The sequence below is a fragment of the Sciurus carolinensis genome, chromosome 7 (genome assembly GCF_902686445.1).
Source record: "Sciurus carolinensis chromosome 7, mSciCar1.2, whole genome shotgun sequence".
In the NCBI taxonomy this organism is placed as follows: Eukaryota; Metazoa; Chordata; class Mammalia; order Rodentia; family Sciuridae; genus Sciurus; species Sciurus carolinensis.
The window spans coordinates 126,439,619-126,463,181 of NC_062219.1; the positions used below are offsets into that span (position 1 = coordinate 126,439,619).

General features: G+C 36.4%; 2 protein-coding genes across 2 annotated transcripts; both read left to right on the forward strand.

Moving 5' to 3' along the window:
• Positions 1–373: 373 nt before the first annotated feature.
• Positions 374–1,303, forward strand: LOC124989110 (olfactory receptor 2J3-like). Its single transcript, XM_047559049.1, has one exon. It carries the CDS (start codon positions 374–376, stop codon positions 1,301–1,303), a length of 930 nt encoding a protein of 309 aa, XP_047415005.1.
• Positions 1,304–20,975: 19,672 nt separating this feature from the next.
• Positions 20,976–21,914, forward strand: LOC124989514 (olfactory receptor 2B11-like). Its single transcript, XM_047559348.1, has one exon. The coding sequence runs from the start codon at positions 20,976–20,978 to the stop codon at positions 21,912–21,914; it is 939 nt and encodes a 312-aa protein (XP_047415304.1).
• The last annotated feature ends 1,649 nt before the right edge of the window (positions 21,915–23,563 follow it).

A 23,563-nucleotide genomic window follows, 5' to 3' on the forward strand; every position in this document is an offset into this window, starting at 1 on the left:
GATGTTTTAGACTGTGTAAATAACCTGCTTCTCATCAAAGTATTGTCTATCAATTTTGTATCCATTTATGTATTCCCAAAGGCATCATTCCTTCATATTTATTAATTTAACTTCTGGCATATGAAATAACTCAGTGTATGTCATTGATATATTTCACTATTATTTTATATCAGTATCAACTTGAGAATTTTTATGTTGTTAAGTCAATTACTGTAAAAGTCTCTTAATAATCTAATTGTCCTAAAATCCAACAGTGGCAGACTTTTAAAAATGCTTTTTTTATTTTTCATATGTCCATAAAATTCTTGGTGCAATTCCTTTTGTTTTTTGAGCTCATGTGTTATTTTTTCACTTTAAGGTAACAGAAAGCAAAATGATGAAAAATATCAACACTACTTCTGAAGGATACTTCATTTTACTGGGGTTTTCTAAATGGCCTCGTCTGGAAATAGTTCTCTTTGCGGTTATCTTGATATTCTACTTGATGACACTACTAGGCAATTTGTTCATCATCATGCTGTCATACCTGGATTCCTGTCTCCACACGCCCATGTACTTCTTCCTCTCAAACCTCTCTTTTCTGGATCTCTGCTACACCACTAGCTCCATTCCCCAACTGCTGGTCAACCTCTGGGGCCCAAAGAAGACTATTTCCTATGCTGGTTGCATGGTTCAACTCTACTTTGTTCTTGCTCTGGGAACCACAGAGTGTGTCCTGTTGATGGTGATGTCCTATGACCGTTATGCAGCTGTATGCAGACCCCTGCATTACACTGTCCTCATGCATCCTCGACTCTGCCAATCCTTAGCTTTGGCTTCTTGGGTAAGTGGTTTCACAAACTCAGCACTCCATTCCCTCTTTACCTTCTGGGTACCCTTGTGTGGACATTACCAAGTTGATCACTTTTTCTGTGAAGTTCCAGCACTTCTGAAATTGTCCTGTAGTGATACTCATGCTAATGAGTTGACCCTCATGTTCACAAGCCCCATTTTTGCTCTCATACCTCTCTTCCTCATTCTAACATCTTATGGTGCCATTGCTTGGGCTGCACTGAAGATGCAGTCAACTACCAGGCTTCAGAAAGTCTTTGGCACATGTGGATCCCATCTTATGGTGGTTTCCCTGTTTTTTATTCCAGCTCTTTTTATATATCTCCAGCCACCAACAGAAAATTCTCAAGAGCAAGGGAAGTTCATTGCCTTGTTTTATACTGTTGTCAAACCAAGTCTCAACTCCCTCATCTATACCCTCCGAAACAAAGATGTCAGAGGGGCAGTTAGAAGACTAATGGGGAGAGAATGAAGTATGCATGTGGCATTGACAATGTAATGTTGCATCCAACTCTTCACCAGTGGTTCAAAGGTCCATCCATTCATCCATTCCCTTTTCACTCACTGTACCAGAACTAATGAGCATATAGTCTTACAAGGTCCCAGAATTCTATCTAACAGGTACAAGCAAATACAGTCTACCTAAAAAACATTCAATTGTACAGAACACAGCCATGTAAAATTAAGACCAGTACAGTGATATTTTACTGATATTTTTCCATATCACAATTCTAATGTGATTCTAAAACCTTCCCATAATTGAGAATGAGGTGTGAGATTTATCGTAAATATTGATAAAAGAGCAGTTTATAATTCCTATGGAAAGATGACATTGCATTTAAAAATCTCTATTATGTATCCTGTCCATAATAATCATTATGGCTGAATATAATTTGATGTAGTGTATGGTTGAAGTACCTGTATTGCCTAAAATCTATAAAGAATATGGGAGGCAATTAGAAATATAGGATACAAAAGTGGCTTGAAGCCAATAAGCTTTTGAAATTATTACTTAAAAATATATTAAAAAAACATTTGATAAAGGTCATTCAATGGGAAATGTTTTCTTTGTTTTTAAGTTTGATCTAATGTGAGTATTTGTGGTTAATAAGTACATTAGGAAAGTAAACATATATTTTCCAAAAAAAATATTTTTATGAAACTAATAATTTTATTTGTACTCTTACCAACCAGCTCTATCTGAAATAAGTGAACTACATACTCACCCACTTAACTGTCAGTCATATCAATATGATTGAAATATTAACTGAAAGAAAATAATCTAAAGTGACCTCTTAGCAATGCTTGAATTTTGTCTGTAAGTTGATTGCTAGATACACACTTTGAGGGCTTTATAAAGATTTGGTACAAGTATTTCACTCTATATCCTACATTGTAAAATAATACTACACCCAAAACTTCCAATTTCCTGTGTGGTTTGCAATCACACTGACTCTGTTCATTCTGTCCTTGTTCTATCTGTGACTCTTTTATCAGACTATTTGAAATATGAAATATTTGTACCATCTTGCATTGTGAAAAGCTTATGGTTTAGTATAACTGTGTAGCATTATCATCCTTCACCATCTAAATTTTCTCCTTCAGCTTTTTAAAGATATAATGGAAAAAATCTTGCTTGTTTCTACTTGTACAATATGAGATTTTGATGTATTCAATTATTATGATATTATTTAGGTTCATTAACATACACATCACACTGAGTAGTTAACAATATTTTGGGGTATGTTGAGAACCTTTTAAGATCTACTCTCTTGCCTGGCATGGTAGCACGTGCCTGTAATCCAAGTGGTTCTGGAGGCTGAGGCAGGAGGATTACAAGTTCAAAGCCAGCCTCCACAATTTACTGTGGCCTGAGGCAACTTAACAAGACCCAGTCTCAAAATAAATTTAATTTTTTTTTTTTTTTAGAAAGGACTTGGAATATGATTCAGTGGTTAAACACCACTGGCTTCATTTCCTGGTACAAAAAAAAAGGAAAGAAAAGAAAGAAACAAATCTACTCTCTTAGAAATTTTCAGGTGTAGAATATAGTAACATTAGTTCTAGACATCATGTTATGTAGTATATCTCAATAGGTCTCCTGTTTGAAACTTTGTGCTTTTTGAAAAAAGTCTTATTTCCTATTTCCCTCTGAGTCTCCAGTAAAATGCAACCAGCATTTTACTTGTCTGAGCTTTCATAAGTTAAAATAATGTAGATTCAGATATGTGTGAATAAAGAACATTGTCATTGTCTGCATAGACTATTTCACTCAGTATAGTGTCCTAGAGTTCATTCGTGCTATTGCAGGTATCAGGATTTCCTTCTTTTATAAAATACACGTTTGTGCATGTGCACACATGTGTGTGAGAGAAATCATATAAGATTGCAAAATAATGTGGTGGATTTATTTTCAAAATTTTGAGGAAATTCCATAATGTTTTCCATATTGGCTATAATAATTGCCTTCCTTCCCCTAGTGTATAATGTTACTTTTTTTCACATCCACACCCAAACATTCTTTTTGTCTTTTTTCATAATAGATACTATATCAGGTGTAAAGTGTGAGGTAATAACTGGTGGGTACAGTCCTGGACTAGGCATGCACTGCAAACAGGATACAAGGATTACTTTTGAGCCTAGACCCAGTCTGCTGTTGGAGCAGGGCTGGAATCTGGTTCTTTGGAGAGCCATTTGGGGCCCAGAGCCTGGGTCTCTGTGTGTTGATCTGAAAGATAGGGTCTTTGAAGAATCAGCTGGGTCTTGGGACCACCAGGACTGGCCTTGTCCTGGATTGGGCTTGAGAAGGGACAGGTGCTAAATGAAGTGCCCACATCCTTCACCATCTCCACTCTTGTAACTTGATGCAAAGATTACACAATGTACCTGTATCAAAACGTCATGTATTGCCAATTTGTGATTTTATGTAACAGTTAAAAATAAGACTAATTTAAAAATAAAAAATATAAAATGAAGGTTTTACATTTCAAATGATAAAAGTGAACCATTATTATTATCTTTTATTTCTTGTTTTGATGTTTTTTTTTTAAAATCCAATAATTACCATGGTATATTTTTATCTTGATAAAAGATTTGTGCATACAATACTTTTACATTATATAAGTTTTAGAAGAATTTATAATGGGAAGTAAATTATTGGATAATTCTGAAGGATAGTTTGCTGTATCTTGATTGACATCTACTTCCTTTCAGGGTTTGGTATTCTTACTCCAAATCCTCTTGGCTTTTGAGGCCTGAGAAGAGAAATCAGTCAGAATTTGAATTGGCTTATCTCTATATGTGACCTACCATTTTTCTCTTATGACTTTTTAAAATTCTTTTATTTTTCTGTATATTAGTAATTTTCATTATAACATTACTTGGAGAGGATATTTTTCATCTTGCCTATTTGGGATTCTATATGATTCTTGTATCAGGATTTCTGTCTTTTTTCTAAGATTTGGAGAACTTTCTGATATTATTTCATTGAAAACAATTGTGTATTTCTTTAGTTTGTAGTTAGATTTTTCTTCTACCCCAATGATTCTTAAATTTGTTTTCTTGATGTTATCATATTTTATTAAAAATATTCTGCATATTGTCTCTCAACATCTTTTCTTTATTTTCAAGTTTATTATCAAGATTATAACCTTTGTCTTTAAGGCCTAAGAATCTATCTTCAGAATGGTCTAATTTATCGTGATGCTTTCCATTGAATCTTTAAAAAAAAATTTTATGTATTTTTTATTATTATTACTTTTATTTTTGGTGATGCTGGGAATTGACTGCTGAGCCTCGCGCATGTAGACAGCACTCTACCAACTGAGCTATATCCCCAGACCTCCACTGAATTTTGATTTTGATTTATCAAGTCTCATTTACAGGATTACCATTTGGTTCTTTCACAGGGTCTTTATCTCTTTATTGAAATGATATTTTGCTACCTGTATTTTCTCCTTGCACCTTCTTTTAGTTCATTGAACTATGAAATTTCTAAATTCTTTCTCTGATATTTTCTCTACTATGGAGTCAATGGGTCAAAGTGTTGAAGGGTTGTGGACTGTTTAGGGTAAATTTTTTCTCTTGCTTTTTCATACTGCTTGTAAGAATTTTGCTTCTTTTTTTTTTTTTTTTTTTTTAATAGCTGTATAGTTAAACACAGTACTTGGGTTCATCTCAACAAACTCATACACTCATACATATGCATGAAAATCAATTTTAGGTCATGATTCCCCCTTTCTCCTTCCCCTTATCCCTTTTGTCTTCACTCCCTCCCTATTTCCTTCCTCTACTCTCCTTGACTTCCTTTTGCTCATCTATTAATTTGTATTTGACTGGTTCTTTATATTATCCTATCCTTCTCCCTTCCTTTCCTTTATTGTACTCTGGCTTCTGCATATGAGAGGGAATATTTCCACCTTTCTTATTTTATAGAAACTATTTAGTGAGCTATTTAGTGAGCTTCTTTCCCTTAGGGCCCCAGGCAGGGAGAATATTAGGTATCTATACTTTCACTCAATGTGTCCTCTAGTAATCCCAGTATCAGCACCACTTTGAGCAAAAGCACTAAGTTCCATTTACTACAGTCACTTCAGAGCAAAGCCATGTACAGATCAACCTTAGGAAAACCCAAACTTGTTCACAGTGTTTATCATAGTTATTCTAATTTGAATATAAACTTGTAGTAATGTTCGAAATAGGTTAAAAATTAGTAATTAAAAATAGTAAAATTCTTCCATTTGAATTTCATGATTGCTTTCTCTATTTCTATGAGGATTGTCATTGGGATTTTAATTGCAATCGCATTGAATCTGTACAGCACCTTTGGTAGTATGACCATTTTGACAATATTAATTCTGCCTATACAAGAACATGGGAGATCTTTCCATCTTGAAAGGTTTTCAGTTATTTCTTACCTTAGTGTTCTGTAGTTTTTCTGTTCTGTAGAGGTTTTCACCTCTAATTTTTTAGATCAATTCCCAAGTATTTTTTTTTTTTTGAGGCAATTGTGAATGGAGTGGTTTTCCTAATTTCTCTTTCAGAGGATTCAACACTTATGAATAGAAATGCATTCGATTTCTGTGTGTTGATTTTACATCCTGCTACTTTGCTGAATTCAGAAGATTACTGAGTTCTAGAAGTTTTCTGGTGGAGTTTTTTAGATCCTCTAAATATAGAATCATGTTTTCAGCAAATAGTGATAACTTGAGTTCTTCTTTTCCTATTTGTATTCCTTTAATTTCTTTTGTCTAATTTCTCTGGCTAGTGCTTCAAGGGCAATGTTGAATAGAAATGGTGAAAGAGAGCATCCTTGATTTGTTCCACTTTTTAGAGGGAATGATTTCAATTTTTCTCCATTTAATATGATGATGGCTATGGGCTTAGCTTAGATAGTCTTTACAGTGTTAAAGTATGTTCCTACTCTCCCTGTTTTTTCTACTGTTCTGAGCATGAAGGGGTGCTATATTTTATAAAATGTTTTCTCGGCATCTATTGAAATAATCATATGATTCTTAACTTTAAGTCTATTGATGTGATGAATTATGTTTATTGATTTCTAGATATTGAACCAACCTTGCATCCCTGGGATAAACCCTACTTGATCACGGTGCATTATTTTTTTAATATGTTTTTGTATGTGATTTGCCAGGATTTTGTTAAGAAGTTTTGCATCTATGTTCAGCAGGGATTTTGGTCTAAAGTTTTCTTTCCTTGATGTGTCCTTGTCTGGTTTTGGTATCAGAGTGACACTAGCTCCACAGAATGAGTTTGGAAGGGTTCCCTCCTTTTATATTTCCGGGAATACCTTGAGGAATATTGGTATTAGTTCTTCATTAAAGGTCTTGTAGAGCTCAACTCAGAATCCATCTGGTTCCAGGCTTTTCTTGCTTGGTATGTATTTGATGGCTTCTTCTATTTCAGTGCTTGAAATGGATGTGTTTAAATTGTGTTTGTCTTCCTGATTCAGTTGGGGAGGATCATATGTCACTAGAAACCTCTCAATGTCTTCAATATTTCTATTTTGTTGGAGTATAGATTGTCAAAACAGTTTCTAAGTGATACTATGTATTCACAAGAAATTTAAGTAAGAATCAATAGATGGGATGAACTCAAACTAAAAAGATCTCCCTTGGCAAAGCATACAATCAATAATGGGAAAAGAGAGCCTAGAGAGTGGGAGAAAATATTTTCTACACACACTTCAAATAGAGCACTAATCTCCAAAACTTATAAAGAACTTACAAAACTTTACACCACAAATACAAAGAACCCAATTAATAAATGGGCCAAGGAACTGGACAGATACCTTACAGAAGAAGACATACAGGTGCTTAACACATATGTGAAAAAGTGTTCAACAACTCTAGTAATTAGAAAAATGCAAATTAAAACTATTCTAAGATTTCATCTTACTGTAGTTAGAATGGCTACTATCAAGAACACAAACAATAATAAATGTTGGCGTGGATGTGGGGAAAAAGGCACACTTACAGTGCTGGTAGTTGCAAATTGGTGCAGCCACTCTGGGAAGCAGTATGGAGATTCCTCAGAGAACTTGGAATGAACCCACCTAATGACCCAGTTATACAATTCCTCAGTTTATACCCAAAAGACTTAAAATTAGCATACTACAGTAATGCAGCCACATCAATGTTTACAGCAGCTCAATTCACAATAGCTAGGTTGTGGAATCAACCTAGATGCCCTTCAACAGATGAATGGATAAAGAAACTGTGGTATATATACACAATGGAATATTGTCCCATCATAAAGAAGAATAAAATTATGCCATTTGCAGGTAAATGGAAGGAATTGGAGAATATCATGCTAAGTGAAATAAACCAATTCCCAAAAAGTAAAGGCCGAATGATTTCCCTGATAAGTGGATGATGATACATAATGGGTTGGAGGGGTGAGGGTGACAGAAGAATGGAGGAACTTTAGATTACATAGAGGGAAATGAGAGGGAGGAAAAGGCGGACTTATAAAAGTGGAATGAGACAGACATCACTATCGTGTGGATATGTATGATTCATGAATGGTGTGAATTTACATGGTGTACAACCACAGAAACTGAAAGTTGTACCTCATTTGTGTACAGTGAACCAAATGAAAAATAAATTAAAAAAATGTTATTTTTCTGATGTGGAAAAATTAGCATTTGGAGAATTTGATAATAGTTTCTCCATAACATGGTTAAAAGCTGAATAAATGGTGTCAATAGAAAAAAAACAGAAAAAATTATAAATAATAAGATTGTTATAACTTCATATAGGGACTGATGCAAAAGCATCCCCCTGCCCCATACTGACACAGATTGCCAGGGCACCATCGATCCAACCAGGAAAGAGATAGTCCACTGGTTTCAAACTCTCACTGTCTGAGATTGTGAACCATGGGTGCCATGTCCCTGCACTGTCTGGTCCATGTTGGCCACATCCAAGCTTCGACCAGCTGTAGCTGTGGATGACATCCCCCTCTACTTCCAGGACAGAGACAGTTCTCCTACCTATCCATGCCTGGGCTTTCACTGGCATGGTATGGATTGAGTGCATCCACCCCCATCTCTGCTCTTATTCCCATGGGGGCTGTGCAGAGCACTGGATTAGGACTGCACTTCCCTGCAGTACTGATCAACTCTTGGGTCCACTCTACCACTCTACTTATCTGCGGTGAGTCAGTGGGGTCTTCAGCAAATTTTGACTAGTTGCAATACCTCTACAAGTTTCTTCTAGATGGATGATTGAGACATCCCACTGCATATATTCCCTGTGGCTTTATATTTGGCTATCTGAAAGTGGGGTGATACTACATTGATTTAATTTTCTTCTAGGGATACTGGCCAGGTGTGGACTCCACAAAATGTCTTTCATGTTCCACACCACTATCAATCTATAATTTTGGTTAAACTGCTTGGTATTTTTCAATGACACTGCTGCTACTATTGTATTTTAATTTGATCTGCTTTTATTTCCATCTTTTGTTAAGGAAATAAGCTTATGGGCTTCTCTTCTCCGTACTTTTCTTTCTATTTTCCCTCCCTATTGACCCTACTCAGGTCCAGGATTGGGGTTAAGAAAATCTGCCCTTATTTTCTGCTCCAGTAACCAAAATTCACATGTCTGCAAGTCCCAAACTGTCAAATATTGGGTGTTAGAGCATTGATTCAGTTACCCATTTCTCTGGTCAGCTTTTCCTTCACTACCTTCTTACTGTGGTGTTGAAGGGTCAGGAGTCACCACTCAACTCCTCTCGGCCATCTTCTCTGAGGCTTTTAATCAGACCAAATGGACAGCAAAACAGGCACAAGTCTTTGGAATAATAGACACATTCAAACTTACTGAGCTTACCATCCATGTTATTCCAGAGGTTTTTGGATGGGGCTTGGGCAGAAGATTAAAACACATAAGACTGCTATTGGATATTTGTTACAGTTAGGTAATGGGGAAGTATAATGTTACAGCTTTTTGGGAGGACAAGTGTGTGCCACTTATGCTATACTTGCTATGGTGCCCATCACCAGAGAAACACCAGTCCAGGTCGCAAAACTAATGAAGATGAGATGATTGAAAACAATCATCAGAGAGGAAATTGCCATTTGATTTCATCACACATTAACACATGGATAGTAAAAGACTATGTAGTTGGGGGAGGCACAAGGGACTGCCCATAAAATTACCTGATGTTTCTGCATTCTTTTCTGTTCTCAGCATTACTGAAACTGGAGTTTTGAGATGAAAGTGGATTCACTGCTTCAGCTGGCAGGTGGGGGTCTCTACAAGCTGTAGGCCTCTTCAACTGAGAGGTGTTGCAGTTCCTGAATGTGGGCCATTCCCTCCAGTGTTGAAGGAGACCCCAGAAGCTCATTGCCAAGTTCTTCTTTCAGGGTTCTCATTTCATGAATTTGAAGAATGAAATCCATAGACCAGACTGAATGAATGAAAGAGTAAGATATATTCAAGAGTAGAAAAAGGGGCAGAACTCTGCAGGGCAATAGGGGACCCTACAGCAGGTCTTCCCCTGCAGAATGTGCTATTCTAGCAGTTTATTTAGCACTTGGGTCACTGCTACTGGTCTAAATTTATGCTAATTAATATTTGGAGAGTCAATTGGTTAGCCCTGAATGTCATTCCATTTTCTTGTGGCAGGCCAGGAAGCTCGAGGCTGAAGTCATTGCATTATGTCTACTCAGTGGGGGTTCTGGAGCTGAGAACTGCATGGAGTGCACTGCAGCAGACTGCCAGGCAATAACCCCTTGGCTTACCCCAGCTAGGTGCTGGCCTGCCACACCTAGGGCCCATGACAACATGGCAAGCTATGCCTAGCAGCCCATGCCTGTTGCCTGTGCTTTAACTGACCCAGGCCACCATTCTGCTGCTTCCCTGCTCCCCTGATGCTTCTCACAGGGACCAGTGGCCTGACTGCACAGTTTGAGGGCTGGGGTGCAATGTTGCTACCATCAATAACAGATGCAACCAGAAGGCCTATCAAACGTGGTAAGGTCCCTCTTCAGCAATGAGAGACAGACTGCCATCAGACAGACAGATTGTTTCAGTCTGTGGTCCTTATACATTCCACAGCTGTCTTATTCTTTCTATACCCTGAAGTACAAAAGATAGATTGGTAAGGTACTCTTGCCTATCTATGCCTGCTGTTTAGTAACAATCTTGTTACTAAAACAAGATTATTCATTAGCCTGTGCTTAATGTGGCTGATTTGGCATCATTAGGGTCTACTAAACATTTGTCATATTCTCCATAGGTTATCACTAAGTGAACTAATCCTGGTCTGGGAAATGGAAGTTGCATATCATGCTAACCAGACTGTTGGATCTGCTTAGAACTCCGTGTGACTACAACACAAGGACATCCTTGAGTATTCTGCCCCACTAGTGAGATGGAATGGACTTGACTAATATAGAACTGGAGTAAGACACATTATATCCTCCATTTTATCCCAAGCTCTACCCCCAAGAAGAGTTTGAATAATAAAATGTATAAACACCTACATTGAGCTCTCTAAATTCTTTCTTTGGAATGGGAAAACAGTTTGCTTGGTGCCACTTAGACTCAGGGTTGCACAGGAACCCAGAGGTGCTTAACTACTGAGCTATGTCCCTGTCCCTTTTTATTTTTTATTTTGAGGCAGGGTATTGATAAATTGCTAAGGCTAGCCTTGAACTTGCAGTCCTCCTGCCTCAACCTCCCAAGTCCTTAGGACTACAGGTGTGTGCCCAGCAAAAAATAATTGTCCTATATTTATAGAGATCAGAAGGCTATGTTAAGTTACAAGTTTACATTTCTCCTGTCACTTTCAGTAGAAGAATTCTCATTCCTTCTCAAAGTCTCTCCCTCTGTTTTTAAAAATCACCTGTATAGAATCTCCTATCTTTTATATACTTCACCTTCCTCTCATAATAATCCCAGTGATTGCAGGACCTCAACCAGAAAATTGAGGATAGTATTCTCATCACAAGAACCTCAATTTAATCACATTTGTAAAACCCTTTGACCATGTAAGGCTGTATGTAATCCAATGTTCTAGGGATCAGGAGGCATTCTTCAGCTTACCGCAACAAATAATAAATATGGAAGGGATGATATTATTCAATAAATTAACATTTGGCAATCACTACAGTAATAATTGTCCCTGAGAAGGATTATAAAGAATTCCTGATAATAGACTGGTGCCTGAGTGTTTGTCCAGAAACAGAATCCCACCTCATCTCAACATGTTTTGTGACGATACTCATGTAATACCAAGGTAGTCAAGATAACTTTATAGCAAAGAAGTCAGGCAGACACCATGTTAATGAATTAAGAGTTAGTATCACAGGTGGAATAAATGAATACCATAAACCTGTAACAGTATGCAGAGGAGGACACAGTAGTATTTCTGTGGTATTCTCACCAACAATGAGTAACATCACACTTATCATGCATAAAATCCAAAAAATCTAAATAGAAGAATATTATATAAAATAAATGGACACAGTTGTCAGTACTATTAAACTAATTATAAGTGGAGACATACTGAGTAACATTAAAAGTTAAAAGAGTCCTGAAAACACTTAGGAGTAGGTGTGCATTATAGATTGAAATATTTTAGGAAAATAAAAATGCATTTTAATATTGTATAACTATAAAAAGGGAATGGTAAAATACTCATGTTGAAATGTTAATTTGTGCAATCTGGTGAATGTTTAGAGAAAGATCATGTAATTTTCTCAACTCTTCTATAAGTTGTTATTGGTTACTGAATTATAATTAGTATTTACTGATTTGTATTTGAAAGTTCATTGCTCTTGAAATCACTTGATATTATAATACATAATGGCCAATTCCCTTTCCAAATTAACGTATATAAAAGAGAGTTAGAAAACATGTACAGATGGCCACAGGAGGAATGAGTCTGAGGGTACCTGAGCAGGAAGTCAGAGCCGTCTTCTGTGATTTCCTGGATGTCACATTTATACCCATATTCCTGTTCTTCAGAGTAATAAAATCTAAAGATACTTGTGCATGCACATAAGGAATGTACTGCACAGCACTAAATATACAATGAAGCAGACAAAAATTGGGAGTCATGTGTCTGAGTGGAAAGGAGAAATTTACAGGTTGGAGAAACTGGTGCTTCCACAAGATGAGGCTCCATTCATATCTCAGAAAATGCTGACTTCACTACTGATGCTTTAGCAAAGTTGTTTGTGGCACAAATTCATGTGTGACAGGGAAATCTGTCACACAAATATTTGCTCTAGGGTTAGGGTTGACATTGGGATAATTTCAGAGCATCTGCTTTGCTTTGGGTGTGGTTGTTTACAAGAATGAGTCGCCAGACCTAAAAATCCATAATCACACCCTGATTTTGTCACTGACAAGTTGTTCAAATTTTGTCAAGTCACTTACACTATTTCTTGCAATTTTCTCATTTAGAACGTGCGAAAACTTAACCTAAATTGTAATAAATTTGTGGGAGTTTCACATAACTGGTTTCAAATGTGCAAAGCAACAGAAACAACAATATTAAGGCTAATATTTAAGAATAGTTTTGGAAACTGTTCTGTGTTTTAGGTTACATATTAAAAAATATGCAAGTATGGCTAAGATTCAATATTGCATGTGCTATAATATTGCATGTGCTATAAGATACACGTGTAAACATGCAAAATAACACGTTTTGCAAGCAAAAAAGGAAGACAAGAGGATGTTAATAAGTTGAAAAGAATTACATATTGAGAAGAAACGATGTAACCAAGTTGATAGATAGGACTTTTCAGAGCAGGCGGAAAGCTCTAGGGTGCTGGTGGGGTGGGGTCCAATTTGAACAAGAGTTAAGGAATCCAGGTGAAAGATCAGAGTGCCTGGAGGGTCACATGCAGAAGAAAAGGCACATTAGAAGAGAGCAGGAAAGACAGTTTCTCAGTGCCTGCGTCACTTTTCCTCCACACCTCTGCTTTATAACACAGAGGCACCCTGACACAGGGCATGGAGAGGAAAGTCAGAACCTGACTTTGCTAAGCCTGGTCCCTCTCCAGTGAAACCTAGAACCAGGCAGCCTCTGTGGCCCCATAGTCAGGCTTCTAGCTAAAAATCTAGACTTCAGACCAGCATAAGAATATCTGGCTTCCAGTCTTGTGACTATAGTCCCTGTTTCCAATGTACCAGGGACTGGACCCAGTCTGGTAGATGTCACCTCACACCTCACACTTCCCCTCATGAGAATCTCCATCATTAAAAAGAAAAAAGACAAATATCTTTTTTGAATAAAAGGCGTTATGTTTTATATATCAGGGGTTCTTTAAAACCTCCTGTGTTAATGTATAAGGTGGAATATTAGATTATCAAAGTCACAACTTCATTAGTGAATTTATCCATTTGGAGGATTAATAATTCTAAAGGATTACTGAGAGGTATCTCTAGGCAGGTGGGGTGTGACAGGAGGGAGTTGGTCACTGAGCATGTGTCTTGGGGATAATATATTTTTTTCCCTTGGTCTTTCCACACACACTCTCTCTTTCCTTACTGCCAAGAGCTAAAGAGCTTTTCCCCCTGCCCTTTAGCCCTGATGTTTTGCTTCACCTAGGGCCTAGTGCAATGGAAATAGAACACCTGTTCAGTGCATGGACAGAAAATCTGAAGCACAGAGCCCAAAATAAACTTGTACATTTCTAAATTTTCTCTTGAGGTATCTTGGTCACAGTAATGCAAAACTTGCTCACACATTTCTAGCATTGCTGTTGGAAATGTAACTTAGTATAGTGATTTTGTGAAACATTATGGGGGTTCCTCAAAAAAATAAATAGTAAGAATTACCATATGATCCAGCAACCTTATTTCTAGGTTTATATCTATGAAATTAAGTCAATATCTGGTAGAAATGGCTAAGAATTCAGGTTTATTGTAGCATTATTTATAATAGACAAGATATTGAATCAATCTGTGTCCTTCCAATGGAAAAGCAATTTAAAAAGTGAAATATAAATGGATATATATCCTAAGGAAATGAATTCATTATGGGTAAAAGACATCTGCACTCTGATGTTTGATATAGTTCTACTCATAAAAGCCTAGAAGTAGCAATAGTCTCATCAACTGACAAGTCAATTAAGAATTGTCATACCTCTGAAAATTAGAATATTATGAAACCACAAGAAATGGATGTAATATTTTCATTTGAAACAACATAGATAGAACTGGATGACAACAAGTATTGAGTTGCATTTAGACAGGATTAATGAATTCTGGTGTTCCATTGCATAGCAGAGTGAGTATCAATAATTCTTTTCTTCAAAAAATCCAATAGAAATTATTTTATATGTTTTTATCATAAGGAAATGATAAGTGTTTCAAGAGATAGACAAATTTACTCTTATAAGAATTATAATATATACATACATCAAAATATCACAAAATAACTCATAAGTATGTACAATTTTATGTATTAATTTTAAAGTGATATGAAAACAGTTAAATGTGAAGTCAAATATTTTGTTTTCATAAAAGTAGAAAGTGAAATTGTAGTTATGAGGGAAATTGATGTGTTGGGATACATGGGTTAGGAATATATTGGTGAAAGATTCAAAGTTTGAAGTTACTGAAAGGATAAATCAAGACATCTATTATACACCTTGGTGTTTGTCAAAAATATATGCTAACCTCAAAAATGCTACGAGAGCATTTCTTCTTTCCAAATATATAATTGCATTAATCATACATTGATCATACATTGATTTGCTAAACTTAGTCATGGTGCACTGTAAATATATATTGCCATCATGTTGTGTATGGCAAATACATAAAGTTTACACTGTGAATTAAAAAACATAAGGAAAATACAAGAAGAACTCACACAAAAAATAAACAACAGGAAATTATTTTAATCTGTTTGTAATTGGGAGTTAATGTCACTGGTTTTCCCAACAAGGGTATTCTATATAAGTATTATATATGAATTCCCTGGAAAAAGCAACTGTGAGAAGCTTGGTTCCAACACAAAGGCTAAAGTAAAAAAAGGCAAAAACTGATATTGGAAACCAGAAAGAGAGCATCTGAAGACACTTAGCCACTTCCCAGAGCTGAGACCTTTGTGAGCAACAAAGTCAGTGTAATGTGTTCTAGCTGAGTTAGAGGTAGGGGAACATATCCCAAACTAGCTATTCTCATACTCCTTAACCATCAGACTCCCAGAGCTAAACCCAAGCAGAAGCTTTGATCTGGCCTCCATGGGATCATCACAGGAAAACAAGAAGTATGGAATTCTATTGTTTAGGGCTGAGTGCCTGCACTTGATGCCAAAAGACCAGAAAAAGTCAAAATAAATTCACTCCTATCAGATGCTATACAGTCAAATGGAAACTGAAAGGAAGCAGACAGATTCCCCAAAATACCAAAAAAAGAAAGAAAACTTCAGGGGACCTTACCCAACTTTTCTGGTGTTATTTTATTTTCCATGTTTCATGAAGGTCTCTGTTTTACCATGGTCTAGTGGGAGGTAGCTCTCTGCTATTTTTGAATAGAATCTGCTGGAATCATGAATCATGAATAAAAGTAAAATTGGTATATAACTAAATTGGTTGTAATTGTGTATCTTAAAAAGACATATATATTGGGATAGAGAGTGGATTGGGCAAGTGGAAGGGAGTGGAGACCATCCATCACATGCAAAATACATAGTCATTTGATAGTGTAATGGGACAAATGAGGATGGTGGAAAAGTGAGGTTGAGAATAATTTCTATAAAATGATCCCACTGCACTGAATCCCCCATTGCTTTCTTTACCAAAAAGCAATCTGCCTGCATCCCTGCCTGGTCTGAGGGGACAGGGAATGTCACATTCCTCAACAAAGTGACGTAGGGAGTAGAAGCCCTGACAGTCAGTGTAGGTAATGAATGATGGGGGTCAAGAGAGGACGATGGCTGGTTATCACTGGGTTGCTATCAATTAACCTCTGAAATCACACTTTCTCACTCCATGTGTTGCTAAAACCCTGGGGATCTCACTTTCCAACCCAATGGATTACAACCCGTGCTACTCCTTGTAGCCTTTAGGCATGGATAGGGAGAAGGAAGAAGATGGGGAGATTTCGGGGTCCAAAGGGCATCCAACATAAGTCCCTCTTATTTCCAGAGAGGTCTGCACCTACATCCCTGTTAAATTTAACTTACTTTCTACCCTTGCCTCAGTGACTCTCTGTGTTTACTCTTCAACTCCAGGGGAAGGTTGAACCTATCTCTTATCTCCAAGAGGAATATCAATACTAGTAGTTGTTGAGAGCAGGGTGGTATCTGTGCTGCTAACTGTCTCAAGGACAAACAGGACTGCTGGGCCCCTGTGCTTACCAAGGTTGTTAAGAGATATTTGTCCGAGGAATGTGCAGTTGCCTGGAGACCTTATCCGTCAAGGACGAGAGCAGGGCCTAGCCCCAACTCAGCTCCTGAATAGTTCACCTGTTCCCTCCCCCCTTCTTCCTCTAGGACCGTCCAGTTCTGGCCGGACCCAATGAAAATCAAATAGATTGACCGGACCCAACCAGGGGAGGTTTAGCTGTTCGAATGTTAGCCAATTAGAAGAACACTGTAAAACTGCTTGCTTTTCCTTATAAAAACCCTGCTGACGAGGGCTCGGGGCCCCTCTCCTAGCGTCGTTGATTAAGGACGCAGAGGACCGGGTTCGAACTCGCTAATAAATGACTCTTTGCTGCTTGCATTGATCGTGGTCTCTGGTGGTCCTTGTGGGGTCTCAAGCCTTTGGGCACAACATAGTGACCTGCAGAGAAAGGATAGTGTTCAAAGGAAAACCTTCTGTTTGTCCCTGATGTTCATTGAAATTATTTCATTTTCATTTCGGAACAATGTAGTTTAGTTTAATATTTGTAACTTGAAAAATATTGATGTTAATATTAACTGGAGAGACAGAAAAAGATAGGAGATAGTACAGAAATAGGTCAATCATCATTTCATATTTTCCTTATATAAACATTCCAAAATTTAAAGGTTGTTTTAGAATATCACTTAAATTTTTCTCATTGGAATGATCATTCTTTCTTGTTTCTCTTTCAAATTCACATTTTGCTCCATTATTGTTATGACTGTGAATCATTAAAAGGTATGTGAGCTGTTCTAAGAATTAGTGAAGTAAGAAAATTCAAGATATTTGCATATAAATTCCCCAGAATAATTTATTCAAACTCGTTCTGTTCTAATTTTAATCATTTGTTTATTTTTACTTTTTTAGTTTTAATTGTATTCTCTTTGAAATTATTTAAGTGTGTTGGGAAATGGGATGAGTTCATTTTAAACAAATCTAAAAACACAGACTAACTTCAAACCTCAGCAAGGGGGTAGCTAAATGTACCTAAGAAGCAATTCCATAGAGAGCTTTCTTCCAAGGAACTTGCTCACCAACTCACCTGGGAGAAAGATAAATGAATGGCCTATGTAATAACAATGCCCAAGAGTTCACAGGAACAGCATACAAATAGCACTCCCACAAGGCATACTTGATATTTTCTACCATTGCCTTCCTAACGTGCCCTTTTTATCTCTTTGCTATACCATGTCACCTGAAAAACTCACTTCTGAACAGAATACTTAATTATTCATTTGTATACTATGGTTTCTCCTTTCTTTCCTGAAAGCTTGAAAAATTCAAATGTATTCCTTCATAAATCTTTTTCATTGAATGATATTTAACAAATTAAGGTGAGTAAAAAATGCATGTATTTAGAGGCTATGCATTTTAGGGAAGATTCAAATGATTAGTACTTAGGTCATAGTGCCTAATATACATACAAGAATCAGAGACCATTTCATTTCAAGGAGTGTTTTCTAAATTTAGGAAATGCCTAGTTTGCTGACTCTAGGAACAATCAGCCTTTTCTCTGTAATCTCTTTTTTTTCATCTCTCACTTAGATCATACTTCGAGACATTCAAATTACAATAAAAACATACTCCACAAATATTAAATACTTGGATGAAGTGTCTTATCAGCAATGTGAATTTTTTACACATATGGTCACAATTTGATGAATTGACTTGCCGATTATTTCATCCAGATGCCGTGATATTGGTTGAATAAAATTGCTTTTATTTCTTCTAGTGATCTTTTACTACCTATGAAATTGATCCTGATAAAATTATAAGTAAAATACCATATGGTATGAAAATAAAGAATGTATTAGATAGACTAGAAAGAAAATGTGAAGACTTCAACAGGAATACAGCCTGGCAACTTTTAATATGACTTTAAACATTCATGGGTATAAATTACTATGTAGTAAAATAATGATGGAAAAATCACTGAAAATAGGGGATCCAGATATCATAGAATCCAAGTGTTGAAAGTAATAAAATGTAATGAGAATGATATAATGAACATGAGAAATATAAGGCTAGGGTATAAAGTTCATATAAAATACAAGAGTAAATCATTTTGATCTCCAGGGAAGCATAGAAATCAAAAAGCTTTGGGATGATCATTGCTCACAAAGAAAAGTATACTTACTTTTTAAAAAATCCCCAATCACATAAATCTAGTGAAGTTACTGAAGGCATTTTTGTGTTAATACTGTACTTATAGCTAGATGAAATTAATTATGAAAAAATTCATGCAAAATCAGACCTATTATTACTCATAAAATATCTGATATATGATCCATGGTAGAAAATTATGAAGTGTGAATTTAATAATGCTAAAGGAACAAATAGAATATGTCTTACAATGCCTCTATTCCATAGTGTAGGTAGACCGAAATTATTAGAATCCTTATTTGGCAACCAAGATGTCATGCTTTTTAGCATTACATTATTATTGTTATTCTTTTATTATTGTTATTCCTATATAACCAGAAAAACATATTTGAAAGGCAAAATTAACATCTCGGCTCTGAGTAGCTTTGTGAGACAGGCAACCCAGCAGGTGACCTTGAGGATTTAATGGAATAGAGAATGTGAAAACTGTGATTTGTAACCCTAAAAATCTAGAGTGGGGAACCAATAAATGGCTGGAAAAGTAACTCAGACTTTTGTCAGTGGAACATTATTCGAATTTCACATATGAATGTTCCTCAACTTACATGAGATTGTGGTTTTCAAGAAACATACTTCACTAATGAACAAGTATATATATGAAAATAATTTTTTATCTCAAAATAATTCTTTCCTTAGGTCAGTTATTTTGTTTCAATAATCCTTTGAGCTGAAACTGAAGAAATACGTCCTAAAAATGTAACAATAATTCCAGGATTTGAATATCTCATGGCCTTAGTTAGCATATCTCCTCCAGAAGTTAACTAGAGTTTTAAAAAATGTACTTGTATTAAATATAGTAAATGGGTGACTGCTATCTATCCAAATTCTTTTCTTAAATGAGGATAATAAGTTCAATTGATCAAGAAAATCAACTAAATGGATAAATTAACTAAAGTTCAACATGATAAGTTAAATGCCCAGAGTTTGAATTAGTTTTGCAAAGAAGCACGAAAGTGCAAAAGCAAACCCCAAAGTATGAAGAAACCTGTCTTTTTAGCTTAAACCTTTGAATTTATGAAACCAATGATTGATAACTTTTCAAATACAGGGAAATTGATCTTAATAGTTTTTAAATTTCCTGTTCAGTTTTAAATACAGATAGATTTGTTTAAATTCAGTCTTTTCTGACTACCCATAGTGAAGACATAATTATTTGACTAATCAGAGGGAACTGGTAAGAATTTTTCTTCCTTCCTCCCCTTTTTCTTCCTCCTTCCTTCAATCCTCCCTCCCTTCCTCTTTTTCTTTCTCTCTTTCCTTTCCTTCCTTCCTTCCTTCTTTCCTTCCTTCCTTCCTTCCTTCCTTCCTTCCTTCCTTCCTTCCTTCCTTCCTTCCTTCCTTCCTTCTCCCTCCCTCTCTCCCTCCCTCCCTTTCTTTCTTTCTTTCTTTCTTTCTTTCTTTCTTTCTTTCTTTCTTTCTTTCTTTCTTTCTTTCTTTCTTTCCTATTCATCTATTAAGTGGTGATAGGGATTTATTCTAGGGTCTAGCATAAACTAGGCAAGTGCTATAACACAGACCAACATCCCTAAGCCTGGACTACTCTATGTTGATGATACTCATACCTCCAGGGTTCCTCTTCCTTAGTCTTCTACCCTTGCTACCTGAATACCTTTATGATTCTTATCATTTTTTTGTAATGCCCTGAAGCAGTAATCCTAAAAAATGAATCTCCAATTACTTGGACTGAGGCCTCATCTACTCTGTCAGACACCAGAAGACAGGAAGCAGCAAACTTCATATTAAACTACTCAATTGAGCTTTATGCTGTGAAATTTGAAACCATTAATTTGTAGTTTCTAAAATACAGTCACTTCGTTTTTTCATTCAGTCCTCACCAGAGAAAAAGAAGATAGTTATTGTTAACCTTGTTACACAGGAGAGGAAGTTCAGTTTCATAATGCAAGGGTTTCTTGTTGACAAATACCTTTAATTTTTATTATAAAGAAGATAAATATGATTACCTGGTCTGGGTCCTTTGTACTATTTCATTACTAAATTACTGCATTCTACCATCAGTGAGTGCAAACAAATGGATTGTTATGTTTCTTCTGCTCCCATAATGCTAAATTCTTTGGCACTTCTCTACTATAGGTGAAATAAGTTGAAGAATATGGCACTCATTAATGCAAGCCACCCTGAAGAGTTCATTCTACTAGGCTTTGCTGACCGACCCTGGCTAGAGCTTTCTCTATTCATTATTCTTCTGATAACATATCCCATGGCCATAATGGGAAACAAGAGTATCATTTTGGTGTCCACGATAGATCCCTGTCTCCACAGTCCCATGTATTTCTTCCTCACCAACCTTTCCTTTTTGGATATATGTTTAACCACAAGCATTGTGCCTCAGATGCTGATTAACCTGGGAAGCACTAACAAAGCCATCAGCTATGTGTGGTGTGCAGTTCAGCTCTATTTCTTCAGCATGATGGGAAGCACAGAATGTCTTCTCCTGGCTCTCCTATCTTTTGATCGCTATGTAGCCATCTGCAGACCTCTGCACTACACCCTCATCATGAATCAGCGGGTTTGCTTTCTATTAGTATCCATTGTGTGGTTGGGTGGTATCACCTATGCTGTCTCAGAAGTCACAACTACATTACAGTTGCCACTGTGTGGCAATAATAAACTGGATCACTTGGTGTGTGAGACCCCAGTTCTTTTAAAGTCTGCTTGTGGTGAAAAAGAAGTTAATGAGTTAACAATCTCTGTGGTGTGTATTTTTATAGTAGCTGTTCCTCTGTGCCTGATTCTTGCCTCCTACGCTAGCATTGGACATGCTGTACTTAACATTAAATCTTCTGAAGGAAGGAAAAAGGCCTTCGGGACATGTTCCTCTCATCTCATTGTGGTGCTCTTATTTTACGGTCCAACCATCAGCATGTACCTTCAACCCCCCTCTTCTATCACAAAGGATCAGCCCAAGTTCATGGCCCTCTTCTATGGAGTGGTGACGCCTACAGCCAACCCCTTTATCTACACCCTGAGGGATAAGGATGTAAAGGGGGCTTTAAGAAACCTAGTGAAGAGCATTTTCAGTTCCAAATAAACTTTTATAGTTACCAAATGGAATTATTGAAAAATTAGAGTAGGTTTATAAAAGTTTCTCTTATAACTCATTCATGTCCAAAATCTCATGCTATAGGTTCCTCTTACAAAATCTGTCATATTCACTGTTATTTATTATCACATTAGGCAAGAATTATACTTGGCTAATATGCACCAGAATGGGCACTGTGTTCTTGAAAATATAATAATTCCATTGGAATTTGGTTCATATTAAAATAGTGACTTTGTTAAGTAGCAAAAAGAAGCTAAACTATAAATTTTAGTGTAATTGCATTTGGTCTATCTAGCCATCGTAAAAATGGAAAGATGATCATTCATTGATAGTCTTCCAGCAATGTCACTTGAAAAACAATCACTCTGTGAATTGTCCCAACCTTATGTGAACAACAATTTATCTTATAAATTTTGTTTAAAGAACTTTGTGCTTTAAGAGAAGGTTGAATCTTAAAATTTCATCAACTAAAATATATGAATGATTTTACTTCTTGAAAAATGCACTGTTATTTTTGTTTAAAAAATATGTGTTCAGTTATTTTGTATTATTAATTAAATAATTATAATTGCTGTAACGGATAAGATGGTGAAACAGAGGAAGGCAGTACTTTCCAGGTGCTCCCTGGTTCTGAATTAAATCAGTGGAAATTGTCCTTCTGAAGAAGGTATATGACTAAGGGAATTTATTGTAATTCAATATTAACCAGTCACTGACTCAATGAGATCAAGATTTTCTGGTGTTTTAAATAGAGGATAAGAAAAGGTTGATAAGAGTCAAACAAATGAGAGACAACTGAAGAAATCAGATAATACAGTGCAGTAGACAACTTTGTTACAGAAATACCTGTAGAGTAGAAAGGTAGTTTGAAGTTACCTGATACAGAGGGTACACAACAAACTGGTGTTTGAAAATTGTTCCATGGTTCTCAGTTTGTAAAGTGGATACCTGAGATAGGGATCCATTTTGTAGAGGCAGATTTTCCTGCTCTAGCAGAACAATTCTTAGAATTCACCTGACACCTAGATTCCCTGTCAAGATTGACATCTGCCTGACTCCAGGGATGTGGGGTCTACTCTCTCCAGATTATATACTACCTGACAAAGTTTACAATGTCTGGAATAGACCTGGACCTCAGTTAATGGAACTTCTCAGGTAGAAATCTGCATCAGTTTCTCCCTGGAAATGCATGAACCCAGACACACCCCAGTCTGGATGCACCCTGGAAGTGCATTGATTGCCTTAAATCTTCAGTAGATGATCCTTTGGATTCTATCTTATCTTCTACTGGTCAACAGTGGTTACTTACTCTGCTTTGATCCTCATTCAGAGATAGATAAAATCTCTTGCATCTCTGTGAGGAATTTGTGTATATATCATATGTAACTGTCTTTGTGTATGTGTGAGGTGGGGTGGGGGATCGAACCTAGGGCCTTGTGCTTACAAGGCAAGCACTCTACCGACTGAGCTATCTCCCCAGCCCCTTGAAATGTCCTTCTTTATCCCTTCTGACTAACTTAGATTTGAAGTCCACTTTATCTGATATGAGTATGGAGACCCCTGCTTTTTTACTGGGTCCATGTGCATGGTATGTTTTTCCCCATTCTTTTACCTTTAGTCTGTAGATGTCTTTTTCT